The sequence below is a fragment of the Pomacea canaliculata genome, linkage group LG6 (assembly GCF_003073045.1).
Source record: "Pomacea canaliculata isolate SZHN2017 linkage group LG6, ASM307304v1, whole genome shotgun sequence".
Lineage (NCBI taxonomy): Eukaryota > Metazoa > Mollusca > Gastropoda > Architaenioglossa > Ampullariidae > Pomacea > Pomacea canaliculata.
In genome coordinates this window covers 8839503-8856948 of record NC_037595.1, presented here as the reverse complement: position 1 = coordinate 8856948, position 17446 = coordinate 8839503, and the positions used below count along the sequence as shown (strand labels likewise).

Below are 17446 nucleotides of genomic sequence, written 5' to 3'. Positions count from 1 at the left end.
GTGGTCAACAGATGCGCCAGTATAACCCGAACGCTCGCTGCTTCAACGCGCATGCGTGAGCTTTCCATGTGAGGGTCGTGCTCTGTGCGTGGGGATGCTTCACGCACACGGGGTTAAAACACAGTTTTCACGAGGACTTCCAATGTCCTCGCCAAGCTTTGGAGACATTGATTAACTGTTCACATCACGACTGGTTGTCCTCTACATGAGGAATTTCGCGCCGAGTGTAGGGAGGAGGGGAGGGGAGGAAGCGACATTAAAAGATTGTTTTTCGTGCGGCCATAACAGACAGTTGCAGGCGTATCGGTAGAGGTTGTCTTGTGAATAACCCCCTTTTTTTTCACACATTACCCCAGCTTTGCTACATTCCAGCTCACTTGAAATGAAGGGGGAAAACGGAGATAACGGTTGAAGTCTTTTATTTGGATGTCACAAAGAAGTATTTTGACTTGGCATCATGTTACTGGTACCCACAACAACTTTAGTGGCAAAGTCTTGTTCTTGTCTCGCAGTCGTGAAGAAAGCATGTATTTTGTTAAGGCATCGCTTTTGAACTAGGACTTTATTTTTGAGTATAGGACTTTTCGGTTCCAAAAATCAATGGTATTATTTACCATGTGACACGACAAGAAACCCCTTTCGTCTAATACCATAGCTCGCATTCCATAATTCAGGTGTCACAACCTACTGCTGAAATGTCAACTACCTGAGCAAAGTCAGCGAGCACTAGCAGTGGTCAAGATTCGTTAACTCTCTTAGGCCGACGTTGACCATGAGACTAGTTTCTCTGTGTCCAAACAGCCACAGCGAGGTGACACGCTGCCAAAATAAAAATGTACTCTTCACTACAGTAAGTAGTATTTACGCTGGGGCAGGCTTCATACAAGTCATTATAGTGTCCAGAATAAAAAGAGATGAAAAAAAATTATTAGAACGCCACACAGGGACTAAAGTTCAAATTTACGCCCCCTATGTAGTATTGGCCCGAGGGCACAACAAGGATTAGCGAAGGTTGCAACGAAAGTCTACAAGTGCACAAACGAAGGGTTCAGGGGGTTGACGGAAGGCTTGTCGAGGGGAGAGAGGGGACCGACATCGACGACGCAAGCGTATCCCTTGTTTTGAGATGCTTATTGACCGCAAGAACTGTCTGTGAGTTTTTGTCTCCCCGGATGTTTCCGCTGACGAAACAATCAGCTTCCACTATTGATAAGGGAAAACAATATGGAAGAATCACTTGTGCGACCTTTTGCATGCAATTATTTGTCTCATTGTCGTGATGACGCACTTCCATCCTCCGACGTTAAACCGTCTCGCATCTGTCATCGACGACAGCGCTGGTAATCTCCTCACAGAAGGCTGTACTAGCCGATGGACAAAATATTGCTCTGCTCTATGCAACCCCGAGCTGGCGACAAATCCGAGCAACTTTAAAGACGATATGACCACGGACAAGTAAACCGAAGACCCTACAGGTCTTGGAGGGAGAGGGTGAGGAGGTCGTTCGTACTATGAAGGATGGGAACGTCCCAACCGAGTTGCTCAAATGTGGTGGGAAGAGAGAGTGAAGGTTCTCAACAAGTTCTCTCTCAAGATTCGGAAGACCAAGTAATGGCCGAAAAAATGGACGCAATCCCTTTTCATATCTCTGCCGAAAGAGGGGAACCTAAGGCAGCCCCAGAACTGCCGTATGTCCAGTCTGATACATCATCCATGTGAAGGTGCTGCAGAAACGTCTCACGCGGATACGGGAAGAACTGCTCGCGGTGGAGCAAGCCGGATTCCGGGGCGGTAGAAGCACTTGAACAAATTGAAAAAGTGATGGTTGAGTAACATCAAGCATGATCAAGGAGTGGATAGGCCGCCATTTGGAAGACCTACTGGGAGGAGCACAAAATAGTCTCGACTGGCGCGCCTACACCAAATTTGCTGCAATTCCTGATGCCCACCTGACTGGAAACAGTTAAAGGACAGAGAGATACACAATCTACATCAGACATTGAAGTGGTTGACAAGTTTGGTGCCCAAGCTCATAAGAATTGCAGTCATCAGCAAACTGCAGTTTATTTGAGGAAATCTCATGTGTCATAGTCACTTGCAATAAAAATTATCTCTTTGCACCATTTTTATTTTTTGCATAAAGCTTTCATTCTTTCATTAAAAAATCTGAAAATAATACTAAAACTTTTACTAGCTAAAAGAGTTTATTTTTCATTGGCCTTGAATACACTGCAGAAATGAACAACATGTATATTCTGAGTACAACAGGACATACCATATTTGCAAGAAAAAAAACCTACATCATAAATATTATTTAAGAAAATGCTTGCGTGTACTAATAGAAAATACCACTTGTTACAATTGCTCTCAAATGCATTCTGTAAACACTGTCAAATTTCATTAACTGGCATAGCTGGACACTTCTGTACATTCTTCATGGATACACTCTTGCAAACTGTCATCAGAGTTTATGGAATACATATATCTTTTATAGAAATCAAGCAAAATGTCAAAGTTAAGATGGACTTTCCTTTTAAATGGCTAAAGAAGTAGGCGATGTCTCTAGATTGAATTTCCTTCATGTCGATTTATTTGATGGCACATTTTATTCTAGGGAGTAAGGGGGAGAATGCGGCTTGATTTAAAACCGTCAAGATCCTCTTTAAATATATATATACGAGATAAACTCCTGCATGTAAATGATTTATACTCCTGACTAGCTCTTGGAAGATTGTTACAAGAGAAAATAATGCAAAATCATGCACGCTGTTTGCAGCTATTAAATATTTGCATTTAGTGCCCACCCAGTAAAAAGGTTTCTTGTACGAAAGGTTTTACATAATTTATCTAAAACCTACCCTACATATTCTGCTTACATAAGAAAAATAGAATGTCAGCTCTAAATGATATATGTTAGTCGGAAAATCTTTATGTTAAAAAAAAAAAAAGAAGACTGCTGGTTACACAATTCAAGAAGTACAAATACTCAGAATCCTAGTTATTTAGAATCACAGCCATGGTGATGAAGCAAAACCCACAAACCTGTGTCACAGGTCAGGTTTTGTGATATAATATGCGTATACAATCCAGGCACACACACACACATGCAGACAAATATTAACAGATTACATTTGGGGAAATCTTTTACACAGGAAACTAGGGTAGGTTTGAAGCAACAATGGAAGAGAATAGTAGTCAACAGATTAAGTATCATTCTTTCCCATCCATGAGAAAATTAACTACAAATGTATTAGACATACACCATGCACTATCAATGAAGAGAAGCACAAGATAAAGAAAATCTAAAGAAAATTTTTGTCGAAAATCACGTAAATATTTTAATAATCTGGTTTTCAGTTGCTAGATATTTGCATCTGCTGTTTACCTTGTTTTAGCTTACTTAAAAGAAAGATTGCGATTTCAATGTATGGAACCTTCGTGAAGTCATATTTTTATGTAAATTACAATTCTTCATGGTAAATATTATCCTGAAAAACAATACTCCACCACAGTAAGAAAGGAAAAAAACAAGACTAATTACTTCCTTGCTCAGTATTTACTACGCACAAGATAAAATCTACATAGTGTTAGGTTTTTTATCTTTGGCAACATTGCAACTTTTTAACTGCAAACACACACACATGAACCTTATGAACATCACAAAAAAGGAATGGATCTGGTCTTGGATCTAGTTTATCACCAGACTTGCCAGCAAGTAAATTATTAATATAGTTTTTGACCTATTTTGGACCTAGAGTGAAAAAGAATTTCTGTTGACATTTACAGTTTTTCTTATTACTAAATTATAGTTAAGTTACTAGTAACTCATGTCTTTTGACAATGAGATAAATAAGAAGAGGACATGTCAAGATAAAGACATATTCAATCTTCTCAATGATAAACCACCTAAAAAAATGTTGCAATTAACCTTGTACAAATGTTTGTAAGTACTCTTAAAATATCAACATATATTTTTATACATGCACAAACAAAATACCCCATATCCATATCAATTACTTTGATGCTCTCACAACTATCAACCGTGATTGCTGTCAGCACATCATCTGGTATTAGCTTTACTTGCACAAAGCAACTGACCTTTCCTCCCTTTTGATTATTCCAATTTACAGGAATAGCTATGTCCTCTCTTGACCTCTGCCTTGGGTATCCTAAATTACAACAATGCTTGATAGGCTCTCACGGTAACCTAATGTAAACATAGTGGTCCTAGTCTGGATCATATATTTCATGCTTGTAGAATCATTTAAACTGGAAGTGACTGGCTTAGACATAATCATCAGCAGACTACCAACAGTTCTTAGTCCATAAAACGCCGGTTGGGGTTGTGGCCAAAAAGAATGTCTCTCAGCTCAGGCAGCATCTGGAAAAAAAAGAAAAAAAAAGAAATGAAGTAAGCTGCTTTAGCAATTGTCAAGACCTTTACCATGTTCACAACATCAAGTAACCTTTTAAGCTTAGCTGCAGCAACACATATAGAAGGCTCTGTCCTATAATTTTGTTTTCAGCCTGAAAACTAACAAGCAAGTGCATTAGAAAAGAATTATCAGTGAGTCATTTAAGTGCAAAATGTTATTATAACATTATTGTAGAATATCTTCCAGGCAACAAACCCACACAAGAAAGCCAATCATTAGTTAGACCCATGCTCTGTACCAAGACCAAAATGCCTGCTAATTAAACTAATTAGGCAACAGATAAAATATTTGAATCATAGAGAAAACTATTATTCCTCATGCAATTATTACATAATACTTAAGTACACAAATGCATAAATTTAAAGATCAAGAATACAATCTACAATGTACCTGCTGGCAAATGAGATCTAGCCGGCTGTCCAAGGTGTTGTAAACTGTAATTTTCTCACTGCGACTTGAACAAACAACACCACCTGATCTGAAATGGGAACAGATCGAAAACAATAGAATACAAGCACATGCACAAAGACAAAATGGTATCACACTTAGTAACAAATGTCAAATCAGATATTTTTTAAAACCATACATTCCAAAACTACTGCATAACATAGTACACGATGATTTGCATCTTGACTGCACACTTCCAAGTTATTATAATAAAAATGTAAATGTAAGTATAACTTTCAACAGTAACTGTTGCCCAGTGATTAAAAATAAGAACGTACATGTCATCACCCAGATAGTTTTCTGTGTCCAGGGTGACCTTTACTTCTTTTGTTCCTTTTGTTGCCTTCTTGTAGTTTCAATGGCAGGTCCTAGGGCATCCTAGAGATAAAATCCACTTTAGTTTATAAGTTGGATCACAGCTGAAGTATTACAATTGCTTATATTTTTGTTTTCTGAAAGGTAAAAAATCTAAAGCATCCTTATTTTTAATATGAAAAGTGTACTATCACTTCCACAGATTGCTGACTCCAACAAATTTCAATATTGCCACAAAGTTAAAACACAACAGACTTCTTTAAACAAGAGAAAAAAAAGAAAAAAGAAACCTAGACTGAAAGTTTTGGTTGGTGGAAAAAAGGACAAATTAAGAACTGATATAAGTAATATATGTATATTCTCATTCACTTATAAAACAGCAAATTCAGATGAAGGCAAATCTCTTACCTTAACCAGGTCTACATCTTTGGCACGACACCGCAGTGTTACATTAGGCTCCAACAATTGGTATAGACACTAAAAATGTACACATTCATTTCATGCATGCATTCGTGCACACACACACACAGATGATTTAATGAAGAAGCCAGTTGAAAAAAGCAATACACATAGCTTTTGCTTGAAAATTCTCAAAACACAAAACTTAACCCACGACAGACTTTAGATTATCCAGTCACTGGTAGTTTCTACTATATGGCAATATAACAAATATGTAGAAATGCTTGTGCAATTATACATCAACACATGTTGTCAAAAAAACTTCAAGCAGGATGCAATCACAACACTTTATCATATCAACTCAGTTAGGCAGATTATACTGCAAATCATTTTAGATTACATGTAACTTCCACAGTTTATTTACACATCCTAAAGCAGAAAGTGGCACTACCTGTGCAATCAACCCAGTAAGGACATTTTTATACTGCTGCTTGTCATCTGTCACTTTTGTGAGGCGCTTTCTTGCCTCTTCAACTATAATCTGCGAAAGATGTATGCAGAGAGCAATGATACAGACTAATGTGAAATAACATGCATAATATGATTTAAAAAGAAATGTGTAGGATTAACATTGATCTTACAGGACAAGATTTCAAAGGAATACTAGTACAGCATACAAGAAAACCACTCCTTCCTCTCACACAGTTAAAGGAAACAGAAATATGCTAAATAATGAAATCTTAGAAGTATGAATATATAGCTAATAAAAATATTTTAAATTAAAAAACACTATTGTACTATAATATACTACATTATAAACAAATGATTGTGTCACAAAATTTTAATGATTTAAAATGTTACAGTTGTGGTAATGAGAAATACTTTCTGGACAAACTGAATTGTCTGCCAAATACAGGTTAGTCAAAATTATATTAACACAAGAGTGACTGTGGTATCATCTATTCAGCTTTAAATGGTAAGGTTGCTCGCTGGTTTTTGTGAGCTGAACACGATGATGAACAGGTTAAGATCATCCTGTGAATCATCTTGAACTATATATGCATTGTAAAATGTGGTTTTATCATTTAAGTGTTAACATAATTTTGACTAACCTTGTACAATGTGAACATATAGAAAAACAAATATCACAAAGACACAACACTAAGCACCTACGTGTAAAAATAAACACACAAAGGAAACTACATACACATAAATACACAGACTATAGACCCACCCCACCCAGGCCACACATACAATCTGTTAGCTTATGTCTAATGCAGGGTGCATACCTTGATATGGTCGTCACGTGCTTTTAGAGTTTTCAGACGAGCCTGATTCAACAGATTGGAACTTTGACTGAAAGACACAGAAATGACAAAATCTGTTTCCAGAAGTGCATATTTCTAACCATCTGAAAGAAGTTTTTTTTAAAAACAAAAATCCCTTGTGTAACCTGCTGAAATAATCAAAATATACTAAGAATATGAAATGCACATTTGTGAGCATGTTTCTTATTCAGTCACATATGTACATGCACACAAAAAAATGTGAACACTTACATCTTCTTTTGAAGCTCCACTTGCTTTTCTTTTCGTTCATAGAACTCCATGATTTTTACACGCTGCTGTTGCACCAGACGACCCTTTTCTATGTTAAACTCTTCTTCTGCCTGTATTTGATTGACATCACAATTAAATCAGATTATACAGATTGGATGAGACAGTCATAACATCAATGCTAGAAAAATATCAGCAAACACTAACAGTTTTGTTTTCTTTTTAAATCAGCAAAGAATGCATCATATTTAAATAATAATATTATAATGATAACAACTACCTTACCTTCGCATCAATTTCCTCTGCTTTTTCATTGGCCTCCTGCTCAATGAAGGCCATCATATGCTTAATCTAGGGGAGAGAATATATATTTGTCAGAGACTTGTTACCTCCCTTGTAATCACAAGTGACAAAACGTCATCACCACTGCAAAACTCTTGACTAAGGTAAAAGAAAATTAAAAATAAATCTAATGGTTTTCAATGATGTAAAAATTACTATATTAATCATGTATCATTTGTAATTTTTATTATGAAAATGTCACAGGCATCACAGTTCTTTAACTCCTTTATAATCAACAGAGTACAAGGCATTAACAAATAACTTTTCTTTTTATGCATAACTTTTTTTGATGACTCTTGCTTTAAAAAAAATGCAATTTGTAACATGGCTACAACAATTTTTAAAAAGACTTAAAAAGATAGCTGACAAAAATTGTTAAAGTATCTGTATGTGTCCTACAACCGATCTTAATTTGTAATAATAGTAGTTAACTGTCGATGTTAATGACAAAATTTCACAATAAATTAAAGGACATTGCTGCACAGTTAGTTTTGGATGTCATTTTAAAGTTATATCTGCCAAGTAAAAATAACAAATCTCTAAGTACTGTTATGACAATTAATAGTTTAATATGACCTTGTAGTTATTGTCCTAGAAATAAAAATCACTCAGTACTCATTTGACATTGCTGGTTTAATATGACCTTGCAATTTAATGTAATGTGAAGAGAGGTCGAAATTTGAAAACTGACTGCAAAAATGAATTATTTAATGTGGTAGCCCACAGGATGGGAGTTGCCGATAACTTGGAAAGAGGATGGAGAGAGAGAGTTTATAAGAAGCAAACATAGCGAAAACAGGCAAATGTGTTAGGAACAGAAATCTCTGCTCTAACCTTCCACATAAATTTACTAAATAAGTGAATTTTCTTTTGATACAAAAATTTGTTAGAAGTGATAAATAAATAAGATTATTTATCAGGCAAAACTGCGGTTCGCTGTAAAGCATGAGAAGAAAAAGAAAGAACTCCACGTTTTAATATGAAATAATCAGATAAATTCTTTGGGTTTTTTAACATTCTCCCTTTAATACTCAAAATGCAGTGCTTGAAAAAGTAATCAGCAGTCATATGATCAGGTGACGACGATAACTGCAGGATGTGGACATTTGATGACTGATGCTAAACGAAACCACCCACACTGGGAAATCATATAATTTGAAAGAATTTTCTACCAGGAATACGTAGCACTTAGTGATCAAGTTTTTACCTGCCGCTGAACATCCTGGTCGCTTAGAGCCATTTTCGTGGATAAGGCTAGCAGGAGTAGGTGTGCACCGGCAGAAGGAAGGTACTTTTGTCACTAATTTCTCCACGTACGACAACACCGGAAGTGAACGCGTCTCGTGACCACAAAGTGTGGTGACGTTTAGCGCAAGTTTCGTTTCGCTGCTAACTTAACTTCCTTGAGGACAGCGTTGTTGTTGGGAGAGACTTTGGGTTGCTGATGTCATTCTCGATAGATTCTGGAGCGACCTAAGTAAGACATTTTTGTTTGAGAATAAGCAGTTTTGACATACAAACCAGATTAACTTTGAATGTTAGTAAAACAATCGAAGCGTCTTAGTTTGTCGAAATTTCGGAAAGAAAGCTTGCAGCGCTTATATAATTATAGTAAGTATAGTATTAGCAATTAGTTACTAAATATTGCTCTAACGATGAGCAATCACACGATTCCTCTATGGAGTATAACTCAGTTACATAATGTTCTTTAATATGGAAATGAAGTGCTCTGATTATGACAGTAGTTGTAAAAAGTTTGGAATATAATGTATACTATAATTATAACAATTTATAAATTTACCATCTAAAGATTATGTCAGTCAATCTTTATTGTCTGTGCAAGGCATAGTCAAGGACAGAAATTGTCCTTTGGCCCACAAATCATTATATATAATCATATTGTGAATGGGCTTTTAAAACTTTATATAAATGTCATAAAAACAATTATGAAATACAACAATGAAAAAAGAACGGATCAGAATCCATGTTGGTATACAATCTAAGTTACAAAGGACTTGAACATATTATCATATTTCGCTCCTTATTAAACTGTTAGCAAATTAAAAAGAAATCATTATGAAAAAATGCACTTGCAAACTTTCGTTGAAATTTGTGTTTCTATCTTTTCTCACGTCGAAGTATTGTTTTCAAAACACAAAAAGCACTTCAGCATAAGAATTTAGATTGCACAGCAATAGATTAACTTTTGAAAAGGGTGTTTTAGGATGCAGATTAGAATGCATTATTGAGTTTTGTTTGAAAATAATTATTTTCAGGCACATGGAAGAACAACAACAGTTTACAAGTGCATTTACTGACCAGCCAGCATGACAACAGAAAATGCAACCCCTGGTCTTGCCCTTAACTTGAAGCATACAAGTGATCCAGGTCAGAAAGATGTGGTTGGAGATAGTTCATTGGCTCAAGATCAGACTACATGTATGCATCAAAGTGACTCTGGGGTTTTCTTAACACCTCAGAGTCAGATCCATCAGAGCCTGACATGTGACAGTCTTGTGAATGCAGAAGGGGAGCTTCAAACTTATGGTGAAGCAGCTTCACAAACTCTGACTAGTGCTTTTATCACAAGTCAGGCACCTGGTTCTGACACTCCTGTCAGTGTCAGCCTGACACTTCCAAATGATGTTGAGGAGGTCCCCTTTCAAGACTCTGGTAATGATATTCCCGCTGGTAGTACATTCACTGCTCATCAGACTGATAATAATCTTACGCCAGAGTATGGTGGTCAATCACCAAGCTCAGGGGACTCGCAGCCCATTGGAGACCCTGTCCTTGATGATACATTCATGAAGAAGACGAAGTATGTTGTCCTGCAGTTTTTGCAGCAAACAGCATCAGAACAAAATGTCCTGCGCCATTCACAAACTTCTTTGTCAAACATTTCAGAATCTGAGCATCATTTGAAAATAAAGAATCAGACTCAGAAAATCAGACAAAGATGGCAGGATAATAAATCCCAATCGGTGCCATCATCCCCTGGTGGAAGCAAACCGCACCCACTTTGCCAGAACAAAAGACAACAAATCTTCACCCGATCTCAAAGATGCACATTTTTTCAGAGTTATGCCTATAACTAAACGTACAAATCGAAAGTCACCAGCAACAGCGTCACATGATTTTCGACCCAAGTTATTGCAAAATGTTCAGACTGAAGGTTTTATGAGAAGCATCAGCCAGAATACAGACAGTAGTGAGCCAAGCACTTACAACAGTGATGCAGATGATGAGCTGGACTCTTCCTTTGAATCCAGTCAATTGGGCAGTGTCACAAGCATCAGTTTCAAAAACCGGTTGACCAATGTACATTCTGAGAGGCTTCCCACACTTCCCAGTGAAGCTGAGTTGGTAGACCTTTCAGGAACAGAGTTGTTCACAGAATCAGAAAACAGGAAAACTGGTGCCAAGTACTAGAACAGAAGATGCTATTAGTCCTGAAATGATCATTCTAGAAGATAAGCCTTTACTTAACGTGCATGGCTTTGAACGTGATGACCCAGGTGGGAATTATCAGAGTCGGGGCAGACTTTTCCAAATTGGAGACCTGGATGGATTGGACGGTGATGATGTGCTGCTAATAACTTCTCAACAGGAGTCAGATGAGGATGCAGACATTCCTTTCAGAAGCAGAAAAACCACTCTCCAAGATTCAGATGTAACTGAAGTGGGGGAATCAAGGGAGGTTGAGGAAGGGGCCAGTGGTGATCGCAGCAGACCGAGGTTTGATCGATCGAGACTCTCCCTTAATCTGCTGAGTGACCAGGAAGCACCCCCTTTGAATCAACATCTGCTTTCCTTCTACAGGGAGCTGGATGAAGAGATCTCATCATTTGAATCAGAGTTTGATGATGGAGTTGAAGGCTAGTGCTGATTCTAAAATAATATTCATTTTTAGTCTTTGATGTTTGTGTTTCTAATAGAGATAGAGTTAAATGTTTGGGATGTGTGTGTATATGTATATTTGTTAAGTGCATTTCATATTTTCCGATTTTTTTCTTTTAGATTCAGATAATATAAAGTACTGTATATCAAATTTTGACTTAAATGAAAGTTTGAGATACCAGACATTAGGAGAACACTTCTAGTGAAACAGTGTTGCTTAATAATATTCCTTATTATATCATTTAGTACTTGTTCTAACTGTGAAGGTTTTGATTAATCTTGTAACTGGAGGTGTCCATGGATAAATTAGACACAAACATTTGCTCATGACCTATGATTCGGCACTTCTATTTTATTAGTGCAAAAAATTTTTTCTTTTGCAGGGCAGCTAAAATTTCAATCTTCTAGCTCATCAAGTTCCCATTCTCTCAATCATAGTCGTTCCCTCACACCTGAGACAGAGGCTGCGCGAATCCTAATGGCCATAGGAGATGACATTGAGCGGCGATATCATAGTGATCTTACAAGAGCTGCTAGATATATTGTTTCTGACCTAATTTCAGGAATGTTTACTTATGAACAGTTCCGTGAAGCAGCTTCAGCAGTTTTAGAACATGATCTTGAAGGATGGCAACAGGTAAAATTATTTTGAGGCTACTCTGGTTTTGGTTTTGTTTGGTTGTTTTATGCAATTTCTCTTGTCACAAGAAATTTAGCTATTAAACATTTAATATGACTACATACAGAGATGGACATTGTGAAGCAGTGCTGCAAAAAAAAAAAGAATTATATGGTGGCGTAATTCTTCAGAAACTAATATTCTGTGATGAATAATTATATAAATGTAAAAACTATAAACCTATTTAACTATGCAGGTTCATGTGTCTTGCTTAACAGGTTGCTGCTGTGATGCTGTATAGTCAACATGTGACGATGCAGATGGTGCAGACAGGATTAAGGGGGCTCAATTTTGTGGTTGACTGCACAGTCAGGCTGCTTGCTGAAAAAGCCGCAGGCTTTATTATCAGACAGGGAGGATGGGTATGAGATGTGTGCTGTTTGCTTGGTCCTATTTATTCATAATTCTGATAACCCATGTGGGTATGGAAGTAGATACACCAGTTTTTTCCAAACTTCTTTGATATGTGGCAAAGATCACTGGAAAATATTGAAAATGTTAAATGTTTATGTTTTATCCTTTTTAATTCCATGGGGTTTTTTTAAAGTAAAGAAATGACTTTTAATCTCCTTGGTGTTAACTCCCCAAGCATTAATCTGGCTTTCGAATTTTGTGCGAAAAAAACAAAAATTACTAACCTCAAAGAGGCGATGCAGTATCTGCATCAAATTAAGTTAGCCTATGTGATGCTCAAGGTTAACTATTGTTACATAAAATCCCAGCTGGACTGCTGTAATGCTATATTTTTCAGTTCATCCAAAATTATGTCTGCAGAATTGCCCTTCACAAGTATTTTAGTATTGGAATAGTTGCATAGGTTACCTGTGAAGGAGAGGATTGAGTACAAATGAGCAGCTAGGGCATATCATCATTTTGACAGCAGCCTTTCTTTTAACTTTTCTATCTCTTATAGGCTGTGATTCATCTAGAAAGGAAGTCAACATGGGAAAAGCTTTCCGGTGTTTTTTTTTTACCTGTTAACCTGTAGTGTACACAGTCCTTTTGCTACCAGGCACCACAAGTTTCAAATTCTCTTCCACCACGTTCCTCTAACTCTCATTCTTTAAACAGCAGATTAAGACATGCTTAATTTTTTTGGCAAAGCTTCTGGCTAAAGTTTGATTTACCAGAGGACTAGATCATGAGTCATGTAAGGTATTCTGTGCCTTGTACTATGTATATATTTTCATTCATTTCTGTGCTTTCAGCCTATGTAGATAAATGACATGTTATAAAATTTCTTTATTATTCTTTATTATTTAAAAGTATTGGTGTTTTCCATAGTTTAAAAGTTAAATTTATTGTTTGTTGTGGTTGTATGTTTTTCATCTAGGCTGGCATTCATCCTTCAGGCTATAGTGCAACATCCTCCTCCTCAGAAGAAACAAAACCTTTGATTCATGCAGTTATAGATTCAATTTTACCAACTCAAACAGCTAGAGTGGATAAGCCTCAAACAGATGAGACTGATTTTCCAGATGGCATTAATACTGCACCTGTAGAAGGTCACCAGCTTCAGGAAGCTGAGCCCCTAGACATCCCAAACAGTGGAAATAGACGTGACCCTTCTCCAGACAGCTCTGAACATCAACAGGCATTCTTTGAGGCAATATCAAGACCTGTAGATGGTGGTTTTAATGTGCCAGAGACAAACCTTGGAGGTGAGAGTGTGAAAGAAATAATGCCTGCTGATCCGGCAATGACAGCAGAGGGGATTCATGGCAATGCTGCTCAAGGTGTAGATACTGAAAATAGTAAGCCACCCACTCTTTCTGAACCATTGATGCATAGTCATCTGTTACCTGTGTGTGCAGGGTTTGTCAGTTTTGCTGCCATTGGGACAGCAATCATGCTAAATCTTTTTCGCAACTAACACTAACTACCTGTTCAGTGCAGTGTGTGTATGCATGTGCATAGGAATTCATGCATGCATGCTTGTTTGGACTTTGTAACTGATGCTCAAAATTATTTGTTAAGGAAAGTGTATTTTTGGACAAGAAAAAAGTCATAACAGTGTGTGTAACAAACATGGATTGCATTCTTTATCAATTTTGTTAATAAAAGAATTACGCTTAAAAGTGCCACTTAAGGTATCAGCACAAATGTTCTTTATCCTCTACACCTGTGATCTGTGTTCATTTTCATGACTGGGAAAAACAAGTCTCCCTCCAAAAATCTTAAAGATGCGATGAACAGGGTAATACATTTTTGTTTTTTTTAAATCCATTATCAAGACTTTAGTCAAATGTTAACTCTTGAGCAAATAAACTCTTTACAGAATGTTTGATTATGTTTGAACTACATTTGCGAAGGGCAGCTGTGACACAGGCAGCCCCAGCTGTATTGCCTTCACCAAGTATGTGTGGACCTCCTGCTGCAGGATCGGTAGGTAGTCTACCCTTGGTGGTAAATACATTGTATTCTGTAATGCTATATACAATTTAAAATATTACTAGTCACTAAATAGACAAAAGTAGATCTGAAGCCAGAGTGTTGTTAAAGGTTTATTTTGAAAAAGAATATTAAAACAAGAGATATCTTTAAAAAATTATTTGGGTTTGATAGAATTACCTGCTTCAAATAATAACTCTTGCAGGTGAAAAAATGCTAATTTTGAGAATTATTGTTAGCACATTGTTTTAAGAATAAATGTCTTAAGTTATCCAGTCATAGCCTATTACTGCAGGCAGACCAAGCAGCAGTACCACATGGATACTAATGGTGGTTCACATCACATTAAGCTGAAGATAGGACTGCCTGACTGTGTGTGCTTTCATGCACGCTTAGGTAGTGTACGGAAACTGTGACAAATAGATGGAGATTAAAATTTGGGTTAGGTTAATGTTATTTTAAAAGTTGAGTTAGTGTTACGCTTTGTGAAGGAGTTAAGGCAAATATCCACAATATTTTGGGGTTTGGTGCTTTTCTCAGATAAAATGAATCATTTTATTTTTGTGGAATTTGATGTAAGTGGTGCTGTGTGAAAACTAAAGACTGCCTATGTGCTGTTTTATGCACAAAAACTGCCATACTTGGATTTATGTTAATGTTCCCCAAGTGATTTCAATTGTTTATTTTAACAAGATTAAAAAAGATTATGATTTAAATTGATCTGTGTGATGAAGTATTGTTCTGGTTTTATTTTAAAAGATGTTGGATATCATTCATTTTGCAGTTGCTTTTTTTTTCTTGAAACATTTTGTGTTAACTGCATGGATTTTTTAGAAAATAAAGAATTGTTGATACTTTTTTTAAAAAAAAAGTTCATTTTATTTTTGCAAAAAGAAACAAAAATTGTCTGTCAACTTCTCACAGATGTCTTTGATCACCTATTTGTTTCAAAAATGATTTACCGTTTTATCTATTGTTATGAGTCACACATTGGTAAAATAAAAAATAAAGAATGAGTAAAGTGTTTGCTGAAAAATTCACAGCAGATCTGCAATCTGCCTAGGAGTGTGTGGTTGAATAAAAAAGACAGAAAAAGAAATGGGAGTATGGAATAATAAGTGTGTTTATATTTTTAAAATAGATCTAAACTTGTTTATAGCCCCAATTGTTCTGTTTCTGCACACCATGCTGGATTACTCATATCTTTTGTGCCAAGTGTTCTGTTACTGTCCTGCTTGACAGTTATTCTGGCATCTTTTACATTTTACAGTTGATGAAGATTCATGAATCTTGAATTTTGCATTGGTCTTGGCTTACTATGGAGAAGTGTTAAAGAATGTGAATACTATTTTATTTGCATGCTGGATTTAAGACTTGAGGATTTGAGTGTACATCTTAATTTATTTTCACCTGAAATTTTGCACTCTTCCATGTGTGTGTGTGTATATCCAATTACTTTTATGTTGCTGATTTGACACTGCCCAAAATAAATGGTAGCTGATAAAAATAAGTGCAAGCACAATATTATGTTAGTTATTTAATGCTTGAGTTCAACTTGCAAGCCTAACTAAACTGTTTTGTTTAATTGTAGTAAATAAGCGACATAAATATCCAGTCATGTTGGGTAGCTGCTCTAAAGTTAGAGTATAGTTAAGTGCAGAGTTAGCACATCTTTTTTAGGTATTCATAAGGGAACATTTTACCTAAGCAATCATTTGTATTGCAAAATATTTAGCTTGTCCATATTTTGTTCTATAGGATGAATGATAAAGCAACTTTATTTCTTGTATCTGTGAACCATTTCTTAGAATGGAGCAGTGTATGTGTTAACTTGTAATTCTGTTTGCAAGACTTGTTTGATTCTGTTTACTGAAGGAAGCAGGCACAAAACAGAAGTTTCCAGTCCACATGCATCTGTGCATTATTATATTTCTTGTTACTTGTCATTTTACAGTTGTTGGTTGAAGTTGGAAGTGAGATGAGAAGACCACTTGGATGTTTGCTTATAGCAGTGTATGCCTTTTATGAGCACATTGTCAAAGAGTCAGCAGACATTCATTAACTGATGTCTTAACTGCGTATTATGATCTCCTGTACTTAATAAGTGATTGACAGTATTTTGTTTTTAACTGTTTGTGGTTTTTGTACATTAATATTCACCCTTTGCATTTGATTTATACATTGTCATGGATTGAGTGATGCCTTACTGTTATATTTGAAATGACTATGGTCCTTGTTGATAACTACGAAATTATCGACATCAGTTTTGTGTGTTGTTGTTGACACTAATCTTTCACACTGCTCTTGTGTTACTTGTTTTTAGACACTTATTTTCCTAAACTTTATGACTTATTTAGTAATGAATTTTTAAGGGTAAGCATATTGATCCTAATTGGAATGGAAGACAGTAATACAGACTGTTTTCTTCCTTCCCTGATAGTCAATGCTGCTGTTTGATTGCAAGTGCCAGTTCAAGTAAGTTCATTACAAAGCAGGTATAGATATGTGGTTAATGACATGAATACATCACTGCTTTGGTCTCAAATTTTGTGATTTGGTTAATGTTTACAGTTTATGTTAAAAATAAACAATGGAAAATCAGTTTGGTTTAGTAGCAACAAGAGATATTGTTAAAGTGCATGGCAAATGAAGAGAAAAATGCTTTTGTGTGTGCCATCCATAATGATTTATCCATGAATCTCAGCAGAGGAGAAAGCAGAGGCATTGGTATTTCAGTTCTCTCATGATATAAATTTCTATACACATTTGTTTGATAGCACTGCTCTGTGTATATATATATATTTTCTCTTATGACATTGAAAGCTTTGAGGCTCGTTTCTGTCATTCAGAAGGTACTAAAGAACCAGTAGTCAGAAGTGCTTATAGTTGGCCATCAGGAGAACACTTAAGGGGTGCAAGCCAGATTACTTTCAGGCACTTTGATCTAAATGGAGAGTAGAACCTTGGGTTCTTAAGGTTTT

General features: G+C 36.2%; 2 protein-coding genes across 3 annotated transcripts; one reads left to right on the top strand and one right to left on the bottom strand.

Annotated features, from left to right (window-relative positions):
* Positions 1-2185: 2185 nt before the first annotated feature.
* LOC112565692 (V-type proton ATPase subunit E-like) lies at positions 2186-8859 on the bottom strand. The gene is made up of 9 exons (XM_025241340.1): positions 8703-8859; positions 7439-7504; positions 7157-7266; positions 6887-6953; positions 6049-6138; positions 5577-5675; positions 5162-5229; positions 4827-4914; positions 2186-4381 (listed from the first exon to the last, which is right to left on the bottom strand). Exons 1-9 carry the CDS (start codon positions 8733-8735, stop codon positions 4319-4321), a joined length of 684 nt encoding a protein of 227 aa, XP_025097125.1. The 5' UTR covers positions 8736-8859; the 3' UTR covers positions 2186-4318.
* LOC112565690 lies at positions 8831-17067 on the top strand. Of its 2 annotated transcripts, none has more exons than XM_025241337.1 (5): positions 8831-8972; positions 9772-11373; positions 11779-12032; positions 12293-12436; positions 13408-17067. In XM_025241337.1, exons 2-5 carry the CDS (start codon positions 10953-10955, stop codon positions 13945-13947), a joined length of 1359 nt encoding a protein of 452 aa, XP_025097122.1. In that variant the 5' UTR covers positions 8831-8972; positions 9772-10952; the 3' UTR covers positions 13948-17067. The 2 variants fall into 2 exon arrangements, with proteins under 2 accessions (XP_025097122.1, XP_025097123.1); XM_025241338.1 differs by having other exon boundaries at positions 8970-9106.
* Positions 17068-17446: the final 379 nt, after the last annotated feature.

Bases quoted from the DNA above. Each gene is read 5' to 3' on its own strand.
- LOC112565692 (XM_025241340.1), bottom strand. From the start codon at position 8,735: ATGGCTCTAAGCGACCAGGATGTTCAGCGGCAG. The intron at 5,676-6,048 runs GTAGTGCCACTT...GTACATTTTTAG, and splicing joins TTACTGGGTTGATTGCACAG to TGTCTATACCAATTGTTGGA. The intron at 5,230-5,576 runs GTTTTATAAGTG...TGAAACTACAAG, and splicing joins TGCCTTCATCTGAATTTGCT to AAGGCAACAAAAGGAACAAA.
- LOC112565690 (XM_025241337.1), top strand. From the start codon at position 10,953: ATGATCATTCTAGAAGATAAGCCTTTACTTAACGTGCATGGCTTTGAA. The intron at 11,374-11,778 runs GCTAGTGCTGAT...TTTCTTTTGCAG, and splicing joins GTTTGATGATGGAGTTGAAG to GGCAGCTAAAATTTCAATCT. The intron at 12,437-13,407 runs GTATGAGATGTG...TTTTTCATCTAG, and splicing joins TTATCAGACAGGGAGGATGG to GCTGGCATTCATCCTTCAGG.